Raw genomic sequence first — 11943 nt, 5'->3', positions numbered from 1 at the left:
GATGTCGCTCCCTCGGCCCCGTTGTATGTATGTGGATACCGAGCCCGACCGCAGATCGGATTTAAGGCCGGATCGACCTGCCAAATGTCGAGCCACTGACGTCATAGGGCACCGTCGGACTTACTTCGGTATCTCTACGGTATGTACTTGTGTAAGACGTTCCAGCGCCGGGTGTGCCGTAGCAGTCGAAGACGATGAGAACAATTGAGCTGATTGTTTGGTAACTCTAATGATTAAATTTCTTAGTTGATTGATAAGGAAAGAATCTACTCCGTGGTATTGCCTACGGTGGAGTAAGCAAAGGATGAAATGCTTGGTTCGTTTCCCCAGGAATCCGCACGCCTACAGTGTAGGAAATAGCTTCTGCGTACTCCTGAAGCGGTTGAGAGGGCCCAGTTTGTCACAAGAACTATTGCATTCTTCAAACATTCAAGGGATTACCTTTATATATTGCAAAATATTTGCCTAGAGTTGAGGGACATGTAAAATTACTTATAAGCAGTGTGGTAAATTTCACAGGAAACATGGCAAAACCAATCCCAAAAGTTCCGTCCCTTCTATAGCCCGTTTTAATCTATTATAAGTGCGAACACATCTCTATAAGTGCCATTCTGAATTCGTGCAAGAACACAGTGTGCAGCCAGGTGCCCCAAGATGTATATGTTCTGTTTTCCTCCGGACAAAAGCGATCTCAAGCCGACAAGGCAGTCGCCCACTTGCTCTTCTTGCGTAAGGATGGCCCCCAGTGCTTCAGGATGTAGGGAATAGGCGTCGCCACTGCACTGATGATCCCAAGCACCGTCAATGTCCAGTGCGTTCCTAAATTCCGGTACATCGGGATTCCCACGACCGTCATGCCTCCGGCGGCCAGGTATCTCACAAGTGCAACAAAAGTGAGAGCAGACGCAGCGTACTGCTGGTAAGAGTCGATGATATACATGTATGCAGACAGGAAGACGCAGATGATGCCGAAGCCGATCACCACTGAGGCTGCCAGGGGCGACCACACCGAGATCCATGACTAGTAAAAAGTCAATACTCTAAGTCAAATCGTCTTTTTCGCAGGGTTCTTGGTCTTACGTAGTTGGTCCATCCCATCCAGAACAGACCGATTGGAATCGCGGGGGCGCCGATTTGCGCAAAGAATAGGCGTGATTCCCGATCGAGCACACGCCCCGAGCCATCGTCTCCATCCTCTTTAAGCTGCTTGGCTGTTCGCCGGTAGAGGATAGGGACTAGGATCATTGTCAAAACGATACCGATAAAAAGTCCTAGGAAGCAGATATTGACAAGACCGTCGTTGAGGCCGTGCACTTCTCCGAAAATGTACGGATACCTATTCAGAGTTAACATAGCCCAACCATACCAGATAATGAGTTTATTACCCGTCCAAGAAGGTGAACAGCACGATGTACACCACCGAGAGATAGAAGGTGAAGAAGATCACAATCGGCTCCAACAAGAGAATCCACGGCCGGCTAAAGTCTCGCTTGACGACGGACAGAATGTCACCAGTGCCCGAAGCTTCAATGGCGGTTTTGAATCGGTCGTCTCCTGTGGCCTGCCGGAGGAACCTAGCCTTGTAATAAAGAAGCCGAGGAGCGAATGTTTCGCGTTTGAAGATAAAGATCACCGCTATGACCAGACCGTCAAAGATGAGCATGATCCATTCAGACCATCTCCAACTGATATGAGGACTGTATCCTATGTAAGCCCCAACAACCGGCCCTAATCACGGAAGAGTCAGTTCAATGTTGACTTCGGACCATAAGATGTCAAACGAGACAGATCATACCGAGGATAGGACCACCGAAAGCTGGGATGGCAAAAGTAGGAAACCCAAAGGTTTTTTCCAAGGTACTCCAGATGTCAGAGATCGAGCCTCCGGCTACAGTCAAAGGTGCAGAGCCTGTGATACCGGCGAGGAATCGAAACGCGATCTGTGCGCCAAAGTTCGGGGCTAAGGCTGCTCCTAGGATCCAAGCTCCAAATATAATCAACGTGCCCAAGTAGACCGGGTATCGCCCAACCATTTCGGAGAGAGGGCTGGCAATGAGGGCACCGGCGCCGAAACCGACTAGATAAAGCCCTGTCGCAAGGGACTCGGCCACTTCCGACACACCAAATTCTTTGGAGGCCTCTGTAATGACGGCAGAATCAATGGCAGATGCCATTGTGGTAACCAATGCCACAAGGCAAACCGTCATAGTTGCAGATACTCGTCGAGGATTGGACCACTGTTGAGGATTGAACGGATCATCTGGTACGGCCCAACCTACCTCAAAGTACTGCTCACCGTTACAATCCGACTTCAATGTCACACCAGGGATTTCGGACGGATTGGAGATCTTACTCGGTGATGATGAGTCCAAAGAGGTCTCTTCCTTTACGCGACCTGCGTCTTGGACTAGCTGGTTCACATGTCGTCGTAGGGCGCGATACTGAAGTATGAACGCCATTCTGACTTGTCTGTAAAAGTATGAACCGAGCGCAATGGCTTGGTAGGAGGAGGAGGTCGTATGAAAAGGCGAAGATGGAGAGAGGAGGACTTAAGAATGAAGTGACTGAGGCGACATCAACAAGAACAAAAAAATTTTAGACGGAGAAAATGACGAAAGATAAGGGATCCAGCCGGTTCGCGGGCTCCACCACAACCAGAGCTTTAGCACTGGGCTCGGTGATAGAAAAAAGGAAGGACTTAGAAGCCTGTCAGACTCGGCCCAGTGCAGTGGCGCTCGGCTCTATCAGAACAAGTCCGACAAGCTTTCGGGTTTGGATCCACCGGCGAGCTCGGATCGACCTGCTCCACAGAGCAACCCCGACCGATTTGGATTTATAATATCGCTGGTTGAATTTCCACGGACGATTTTCCTCGATTGCGAATGCGCACTGAGTCTGGCCGTCGACTCTCGGACGACGACTCGGAGAGCCCCCGACTGACTCGGTCTACGATGCTATCTTCTCTCCCCCTCCGCCGTGGGCCATGGAGATCTTCCAGGTTGATCAGTCCCAATCGCAGAGCCCAGTCTGCATTGCCGTCATACTGCTCAATCAGGTCTTTCACCATATGAAGTCGTCTCTCGTAGGCCTTGGTCTCCTCTTTAACCACTTCAAGCACGTACCCATGCATCTGCAACCTGTCCGTCCATTGATTTGCCACGGCGAGTAGACCCGCAGACACAATCAGTAGCAAGATCAGAAGGACCTTCCCCAGCTGCGAAGCGTTACTAGCCAACGCTGCATTGAGGTACACCATGACTGTAGCAAAAGCAGCAACCCAGCTCTCCGGGGCTGACATCTCCTGAAGCCATTGTCCCGAGGAAATGGCCTTGATCTGATTGATATCGCCGACAATCTTGATCCAACGGTCCTGGCTAAGGAGCACGAGCAGATCCCCCGGCCCATCCTCTTCTCGAGCTCCCGACCATTTCGGTTTGCAACGTCGCCGCACAAGAATGACATTGAGAAGCCGGGCGAAGACCAGAATCAAAGTCACAAATAGGCCCCACCAGTCTTTCATCAGGATAATGATGACGAGGACGGCAACGGTTAAGCAGACAGCGATGACCTGTGCGCCGACCGAAACAATATTCGCATTGTCCATTGTGAAAACCGTCTCCATCAGAGCGTTCTTTGATTGTCGGTTTCTAACATCCCTGACTCCCACCGTGGTGAGACACCCGGTCCTGCCGATCTTCTGCAGATAATGCACGGTGGCCGGGTTCTCGATGCGAAACACGTAGCCCGAAGTCAAGGCTGCTGCGGCAGGATGCTCGCCTTTATTGAGCTCGTCGGCATGTTGTTGGAGATGGAACCCCGGGCAAAGGATCAAGCAATCCAATAATGCAGCAGTGCCGGTGAGCGCGGTTCGCTGCGAACTGGTGGAAATATCTGCCAAGGACACAACGCCAGCAAGGTCGAGTGACACGTCTGGGAAGCTGGGGTTGAGCCAAGCATCTCGCTGAGATGAGGCGATGATAACGAGAAATTAGTATCCCGTCCTACAGATGAAGCGAGGAAGATATGTACCTTGTCGGGTAAGTGCATGGTAAAAGCCGTGCGAGGCTGGTCTGTTCGAAAAAACTCACGACGACCTTCCACCTTCGGATGATTGTTTGTTGAAATTTCAGCCGTTTGAAATCGGCGGTCGATTAGCTGCAGTGATATGGGTATTTAATTGGCCAGAATCAGCCTTTCCCCAACGATCGGGCAAACGTGCATCCAAACAGTATAGAGTCTTGTTCCCATCTACTTATTAATATTTATCCACAGACCAACGTCTTGTACTCATCGCTAAAGCACCTTTGATTTACCTAAATCACCTAAAATAGCGTTGAATGAACTCACTCTTATCATTCATCATCGCTGGCGAGATGTCGAATTCTTCCGTGTCCAGAGTGAGCTCCTTCTTCATCGGCAAAGTCGAACAGATGCTGTTCTCAAAGGCATTGTTATCATATACGGGCCACGATAAGCCATGATGCCATTATTTTCCAGCAACCCGAGCGTGTTCCCTCAAAATCTCATTCAACCCTTCTCTCTGCGCGCACTCATCAAAGTGGAAGCTGTGCGCCAAAGCCTCGAGTTCCGTCTCGTCCATCCCCCTAAACAGTTCCGCAAACTCATCCACAAACGACGCCGCTAGAAACGTCTGAAACACCGCCCGCAGCATATGCCTCTCAGTATTCCACGACGTTGGGTACGTCTCCTTCGCCGTCGGACTGACCTGATCGATCCACTGCACCAGCGGCTTCAGCACGGCCTCGGGCTCCGACGAGGGCTTCCGGCCCCAGTTATCCAGCCACAGCCGGTTCTTCTTCTCCAGGAATGGCTGGATCGTCTTATTCCACTTGCTGTCCGGACTGGTGTGGATCATGCCTTGCAGACCGATGTCCTTGTACAGCCAAATCGACCAGTGGATATTGTACTTATCGTAAATGCGCAGCTGTTCGCCAAGCAGGTTGTACCGCTCCTGGTTGACAGCTTGGGCGTCGATCTCGGATTCAGAGGCGTATACGGGCCCGAACTCGCCGTTCCAGATCGCTGTGCCGTTCTTGTTCATGAATTCCGCTTTGCGGAGGTATTGTCGCTCGACTTGCTCTTTTTGTTCTGGAGTGCCTTTGTAGCGCTGACCTGTGGGAAAACCCATTGACTGACGACTGTTAGTACCGATTGACTCTGTAGTAGCCGGAGCGTGGAGAGAATTGATCATACCGAGTAATCATGCATCGCGTAAACACAATTTGGCAAAACCTTATCGAACCCCTTCCACTCCATCGAGAAGGTATTCCCGTCCAGCCAGAGGATGTGGTCCGGGTCGATCGCCCGGATGGCCTTCTCGATGCGCTCATAGAATGCCGGCAACCGTATGTGTTGTGGATCGCAGGGTTCGTTGAGCGGGTTATATCCAGCCACCCATGGGTTACTTCGATATCGAGTCGCGATCTGCTCCCAGAGCCAGACTGTCCGGTCCTGGTGGTCTTTGTAATCCCAAAAAGCGGCATAGTTGGACGGGTTGTCGGAATGCCAGTCGCAGTTCTGGCCGCCGGGGGCCGTGTGCATGTCTAGGATGGTGTAGATGTTATGTTTTGCGCACTTGAATTTCACAAACGTCAGAATGCAGCAGGAGAGGACGGAGACTGCGAGGGACATACTAAATCAACCACCCGATCAAGATGCTTGAACCCCGATTCCTTCAGCACACGCGGATTCATATCATCATCGAGGTGCCGATGGTTGAATGGAATCCGAAGGCAATTGAGTCCCAACCCAGCATAGAATTTGGCGTCCGCTTCTGTGAAGAAATACTCGAGCCATTTGTCGAAAAAGAACTCATATTTTTGGTCGCCCAGGACGCGACGCATGGCGGCTCGGTGCTGCGATTCGTGCCCGGGGTAGCCAGTTATGAAGTTCTCCATGCTGATAACAGGTTAGTTCGACCTTGGCCCTGCCTCTACCTCTACCTAACGTATGTATAGCAGATCGATTGGGGACTTAAAAGCACATACTTGGCCCAACCCCCAAGAGCTGCACCGCGAAGCAGGACTTCGGTGCCATTATTATCGACGACTTTATTGCCGGTGACCTTGAGAATTCCAGCGCTCATGATGGACTGGAAGTAGCAGATTCGATGAATTTCCGAGTATCACGACAGTTTCCCAAACCAGACTCTCCCAATAGTTACCCCGCAGGAGGCATCGCCTTCTTATGCACCGAGCACACGGCAAAATTCAACTCCTTCGACGCATCGTGGGATGCGTCCATGGTGCAGAAGAAGTGGGGTAATGTTAGACAACGGACGTTGATACCAATGCCCAGCACGGCTAAACGGGTTTATTTAGCCTGATTGATGCCATTCAGCCAAGGGCCAAGCCCAAGGCTTTTAGGGGCTCAAGGTGAGTGCCAATGAACTCCATTGACTTTTTTTTCTGACTCTGCTTCTGGGGTGAATGGAATCAACGACATCAAAATGTACACAGAGGTTGGCAAGGGATCCTCGAAAATCCAGCATGTCAGCTGATGAAGAAGACGAGGGCACCGCTCACCCTTCATATTCCTTGTATGAATCGTACCATCAACAAACCCCTACCGGCCAAGGCCATGATATGCTATCTACGTCTATTGTAATTTTATTTCCATCTCTGCATCGATGAGCTGCTCTATTGTCAACAGAAACATGACTAAGCGTTATAGGCGCGATAAAACCCATGTATTTACGATTCCATAAGGCAATTTCAACTATATGCTCGTTGCATTCTCTAATCTTGAGCCAGTCTCCAAAAAGGTTCTCAACCCTGAATCTTCGCCTGGTACACCGACTGCTTAGACGCGTGCAAATCATGAGCCCGACTTTGTTTCTCAGACTTTGTCTCAGTTAACAAGCTAGTTGCCTTGCGAATCATCTCGGACACCTTGAGAATATCCTCTTGATTGATCACCTCCCCTGACCTGGCCCATCCCAGGTCAAACGGCAACCGTTCGTTCTCTGTGCTCCGCGTTAGGATACGTGTTCATCCAACCTCTGGCTCAAATCGAGTGTGACCTACCGAAGAAATACTCCACCAAGGTCCGGTTGACCGTCCCCGAATCGATATCTCCAAAGGCAATGATCGGAGCGGCGATCTCTCCCAGGCTGAATTCCTCCGTCATCTTGGGGAACGTGTAGTTGGGGTTCGTGGCTCTAGAATTAATCTGCCGCGCCAACTTGCTGTTGGCCAACATCTCGGCAGTGAGGACGGGCTCGGTCCAGTAGGCCCTCGACTCGTCGAAGATAGTGCGATTGAAGACGTGGTTGCTTCCGAAGAAGGCGTCTGTGCGGCTGATTTTGAAAATCAATTAGCTTGCGAGCTCTCACATGGCATATTTGAGTGAGTCTCCGGGTTTGCTCGGATGGCTTTGTATACGAGTGTAACTAACCTCAGGCTTGCATCGTGCTCTAGGACGTTGTGCCGGTTGAGATGGTCGCTTGGGGGAAAGAATCAGTATGGGGCTTGAGATGCGTATCTGGCGGGCCTCACAGCGTGAAGTAAGTTGCGTTGGGCTCCGGGTTAGCCACGATAGCCATTTCAAACATCAGATTGGCAAGAGAGGAGTTGAAGTTCAGTCCCGCTCCTAGGCCCTCTACCAACTTCTGTTTGGTGATTTGTCGTCCATCGCGAGGGAGATATCCGTGGTTTGCGAGAGTGTTCATCATGGGACAAGGACCTCGATCTTTGACTCCGCTTTAGCATGATATAGAGAGAAGCAAGTTTGATATGGCTGCACATACAGTCATCCTTTCCAGCTGGCTTCCAATGTGCCGGGGAGCCATTTCCAAAAGATGGTCTGGCAGCGGCCAAGGCAAAAGTTAAGGCCGAAGAAAGAAGAGTCAACTTCATATCTCTGGATACAGCGATATTACCGAGTCAATTTAGGTTGGAATGAAAACGGGATATTTGATAGCTGATACTGCCTAGGACCAGGCCAACTTTATACGTTGTCCAAACCACGGTGCCTGTAGTCCCTCGGTCGAGGCAACACATTTTTGGCAGCATGACGATGTCGATCCATATCCTGAAGGTGAGTGACTCCACTGGGAACTGTCCAATATGATGGAGGATAATTCCACCCCTGTTTCCATTCTGCGGGCCAAAAACATCCAGTGATTCAAGTTGAATTGATAAACGAAGCCCGGCATCTGGTCCTCCAACCATAAGGGGCGGTCGTACTCGTATCATATGCCGCTTGAAGATGTCGTATTGGTAACCCAATTGGGCATTTAGAACGAATATCAGGATTGATCGTCGGTGGACTCGGTTCCAGGTTACTCCTGCATTGCCATGCAAATCCAAGGGATTCAGAGCTTTTCCTCGACGTAATCCACTTGACTTAGGAGGCGTGTTTGAGGGACTGTCTATATCACCCAGGGACATCGTTATTGAAGCTCATTTCTAGTTGGCGTTGCTGTCTCGGGTACTTGCGCCAAGTAAGAGTGACAATAGGCTACAGATAGACTCGGTTTATTTCATTCAATTATCAATCCATTATGTGCCATTGGGGTATTTGCAATACAGACATGGATGCATAAACATATGCAGTAGACCAAAAAACACCACAACCCCTTTGTATGAACATGAATTTGGGCTAGATTCAAAATAACAGCAGAAGCAAACATTGCTATGTCGTTAACTCTCCCAAAATCGTTGAGAGTGGCGATATGCATAGTATTGGGTCGATTACCAATCCTGACCACGGTCTTTCATAAGGATTTCTATAGCCTCGTCTTCGGGGACGGGGTGCTCATTCAGCTCTCGTACGCATTGTGTGAGGCCCTCGGCGGCTTCGTCCACCTGCTCGGCGCTCCAGCCGGTGCAAGCCATGACCATCCGTCGATAATTCTGACCGAGTACCACGTTTTTGGACTTGAGGAGATCAACTTCGTTGAGTATATCCTCGTTGAAATCCTGGTAACACTTTATTCGTTGCTGAAGCACCTCGGGGGACAATAGTGACTGTAAATAGGATGTCTGTTTGTCGGAAAATCCTGAAGCAGGATCAAAGTCGTCAGGAAACATAGCTTCAAACTCTGACATGTCAATACCAGAGTCTTTATCTGCATCTCCGATAGAGACGTGTTTCAACGGCTCGAATGTCTCGCCATGCGCATTCTTCAGGGTGGACAGAAGGTCTTCAGATGACCGTTCTAGGTTCTTGAACCGCCTTCCGAGCTCCACGCGATCTGACGATTTAACTTTAAGCTCATCGAACTGTTTCTGTTCAATCTGCCGAGCCTTTGCCGATTCACGAATCTTAGAATGCCAATGTTCGAATTTTTCTTGCTTCTTGTTCAATGATGAAGCCAGCTCTTTGTCGATATTGCCTAACGTTTCTTGTACCATCGAGCTGATTTGAGACATGGTTGCTAGGAAGGTTAGTACCAATTCTACCAGTCGCAATAATGAATGCTGCTCACCATCTAAAATTTCCTTCTTGGTCTTCGCGAGTTGATCGATGAAAGTGTCGTTCTTGCCGGCTTGTAGAGCCTGCGAGTCAACCATATCTACTCCGACTCCGTAATCTGCAGGTCGTAGACCGGTGTGATTTGGTATGTGAGGATCAGCGCCGACCTCCAAAAGTTGCGGTACGAGCACAGAACGCGCCCGTCCGGCGAGATTCAGCGCAGTGTCGCCTTGGTCATCTCTAAGATTTACAATTTCTGAAATGAATCGTCCCAAAGTTATCACTTCGCCTTGCGATGGAGTCGTTCCATTTTCCAAAGAGCCGTTGGCAGTGGGCTGGCTTGCCGAAGCGCCGCCGTGACGCACAATGAATTCCAGCAATGCTTCCAGATAGTGTTTAGCGGAGACATGACCCCCACCCCCGGTAGCTGCCATAACCGCAATGTGATGTAAAATTGTTCGCCCGCTGTAGTCTACCATGTCTATAGTCGGAGCCAACACTTGCAGAAGTCGGGGGAAACTCCGGTAATCAAGGTTGTTCCGCGTGCCCACTGACTTTTGTAGAGCCGTTTCACCCGCTCCATTGAGTCGGAATATGCTAACGCCTTTCTCAACTAGAGCATGAACCAGAGGCATGCGCGCCAGCATGGCTGCCCAGTGCAAAGCATTGTTGCGATACTCGTCTAGGGGTATCTCCAGATCCTCGCCGGTCAGCTGCAAGAGGGCTGGATGGGTAGAGAAGTCCTTTGTCCGTTTGTCCAAAAAGAGGGTCATGATGAGCTTCATCTTTTGAAATCGCTCCGGGGTTGTAGCTGGTAGAAGAGGTTCGGTACCACGGTGGTTTTCATCGACTACTGCGGCCGGCATGTCCATGTCTTGGTAAAACGAGTCGTTTGGCTCGGTAGGTGTAGGCTCGTTCATCGAAAGCGAAGGGTCATAGTTAATGCCGAAGGAATGTGCAAGGTTGGAGGACGACCGGATTCGTTTCCGAGGAGGTTCCACGGAATCGTCATGTTCAAATGTTGCGGTATCGTTGGCAGCATATCGCCCATTGTTGTTCGGTAGGTTGCTGGCAAACCCACTGTCAGACGCCACGCTATACATGCTTTGTTGACTGCCGAACGGGATTTGCGATTCTTGGCTGCCCATCTGATTTGAAGGCTTCCGGACGAGGCTTGATCGCCTTCCGTCCACACCCCGCGCGGCAGGAGAGTCAAACCGAGCTTTACTCATCGCATTGACAGCCGTCGCTGCAGTGCGGGAGATGTTCTGGAAAAATGTCCCCTGCTGCGGTTGGGAGACACCACGATTGTCCATGCCACTATACAGACGTTTTCGCTGCGCTGCCATCGCTTGTTCTTTGGTGGGCGTGTCGAGCGTATCATGAGCGGCGCCACTGGTACCAGTTGAACCCATGTCGTACTCAAGGAGCGGTCGGAGCATCTCTTCAACGTGGTATTCTCGACAAAGCTCCACACCCCTTTGGTAATTGACCCACGTCCCTTGGTATTTACCGTAACCCCCTTGAACCTTCTCATGCTCGCCGGCAGCAATTTCCTTCTCGAGGGTTTTGGTACGTCGGGCTTTGTTGACTCCAGCGACTTTGAGGATCTGTGTTGCGTTCAACCAAGAATCCGAGCGCCGCTTCATTACCGCAACTCCGTTGACCTCCATTTCGTAGACGGAAACATTCGAGTAGACGGCCTAGTAAAAAGGAACAGTCAGCGTGAGCCAATCTAGAGTAGTGCATAGGACAGAGGTTGATACCCTATAGATTTGGGGTTTGAATTCATCATGATACTGGATCAATGCGCCATAATTGGTGATTTCTTCAAACCCTCCGAAACTTGCCCGAGGGCCATGGGTCGGGTTCTTCGAATAGTTGAATGAGGCCGGGGGCTGTTGCGACGACCCCTTGGGGGGAGGTGTGGCCCGGGGGGTAGAGGCCACGGATTGGGAGGCATTGAAAGAACCTAGTTGCGACTGCGAAAATGCCATGCCATTTGACGATGCGACGCTGCTTTGGGAGAAGGACGGCACCGGTAGGCCGTGCTGCGGAGGGTTACTAGGATTATGATTGGAAGACATGGCACCGGAAGACCAGTCCAGGCACTTTGCTCGTGGGACTGTGAAACGGCGTCAGTACAGGTGATGAACAAAATCCTAGCGGCCGAATAGTATAGCCGTCAACAAAAATTATCCCAAGACAGGGAGAGCGAGGGAGAGGGAACAAAGCATGTGGGGAAAATGCACCTTATGCTAGGAGGATCGGCCGGAAGAGTCGCGCGAGGCGAGGGCGCGTGGCTAGGCGCTCCAATCGCGAAATTGGGCCGACCAGACCAATGCAAACTCAATGTGACCAAACACCAGTGGGGAATCCAAAACTGATGAACGGATCGCGGTTCAAGGTCCCAGACGGCAAGATGCAGGGGCAGACAAAGAAAGCAGACATGAATGGGAAAGACAAGACGAGAGAGAGGAAGAGCCGACGAAGTCGCGGGGGTGG

General features: G+C 50.7%; 5 protein-coding genes across 5 annotated transcripts; all 5 read right to left on the bottom strand.

The window, feature by feature from the left end:
* Positions 1–691: 691 nt before the first annotated feature.
* LDX57_001438 (MFS transporter) lies at positions 692–2459 on the bottom strand (the record flags this gene model as incomplete). The annotated part of the gene is made up of 4 exons (XM_046083082.1): positions 692–1021; positions 1081–1336; positions 1386–1728; positions 1796–2459. The coding sequence occupies 4 exons, from the start codon at positions 2457–2459 to the stop codon at positions 692–694; spliced, it is 1593 nt and encodes a 530-aa protein (XP_045939039.1).
* Positions 2460–2833: 374 nt separating this feature from the next.
* LDX57_001437 (uncharacterized protein) lies at positions 2834–4414 on the bottom strand (the record flags this gene model as incomplete). Its single annotated transcript, XM_046083081.1, has 2 exons — positions 2834–3930; positions 4348–4414. The coding sequence occupies 2 exons, from the start codon at positions 4412–4414 to the stop codon at positions 2834–2836; spliced, it is 1164 nt and encodes a 387-aa protein (XP_045939038.1).
* Positions 4415–4445: 31 nt separating this feature from the next.
* Positions 4446–6106, bottom strand: LDX57_001436 (glycoside hydrolase family 5 protein; the record flags this gene model as incomplete). The annotated part of the gene is made up of 4 exons (XM_046083080.1): positions 4446–5152; positions 5215–5595; positions 5655–5919; positions 6009–6106. 4 exons carry the CDS (start codon positions 6104–6106, stop codon positions 4487–4489), a joined length of 1410 nt encoding a protein of 469 aa, XP_045939037.1. The 3' UTR covers positions 4446–4486.
* A 682-nt stretch (positions 6107–6788) lies between these two features.
* On the bottom strand, positions 6789–7693 carry LDX57_001435 (peroxidase family protein; the record flags this gene model as incomplete). The annotated part of the gene is made up of 4 exons (XM_046083079.1): positions 6789–6985; positions 7047–7318; positions 7417–7464; positions 7518–7693. 4 exons carry the CDS (start codon positions 7691–7693, stop codon positions 6789–6791), a joined length of 693 nt encoding a protein of 230 aa, XP_045939036.1.
* Positions 7694–8492: 799 nt separating this feature from the next.
* SWI6 (putative APSES transcription factor (MbpA)) lies at positions 8493–11920 on the bottom strand. The gene is made up of 4 exons (XM_046083078.1): positions 11691–11920; positions 11205–11563; positions 9452–11141; positions 8493–9400 (listed from the first exon to the last, which is right to left on the bottom strand). Exons 2-4 carry the CDS (start codon positions 11523–11525, stop codon positions 8715–8717), a joined length of 2697 nt encoding a protein of 898 aa, XP_045939035.1. The 5' UTR covers positions 11526–11563; positions 11691–11920; the 3' UTR covers positions 8493–8714.
* Between the last annotated feature and the right edge of the window lie 23 nt (positions 11921–11943).

This window comes from Aspergillus melleus (assembly GCF_016097325.1).
Source record: "Aspergillus melleus strain CBS 546.65 chromosome Unknown contig1, whole genome shotgun sequence".
Classification (NCBI taxonomy): Eukaryota; Fungi; Ascomycota; class Eurotiomycetes; order Eurotiales; family Aspergillaceae; genus Aspergillus; species Aspergillus melleus.
The sequence above is the reverse complement of the archived record's forward strand: the minus strand, read 5'-3'. Positions and strand labels throughout refer to the sequence as shown.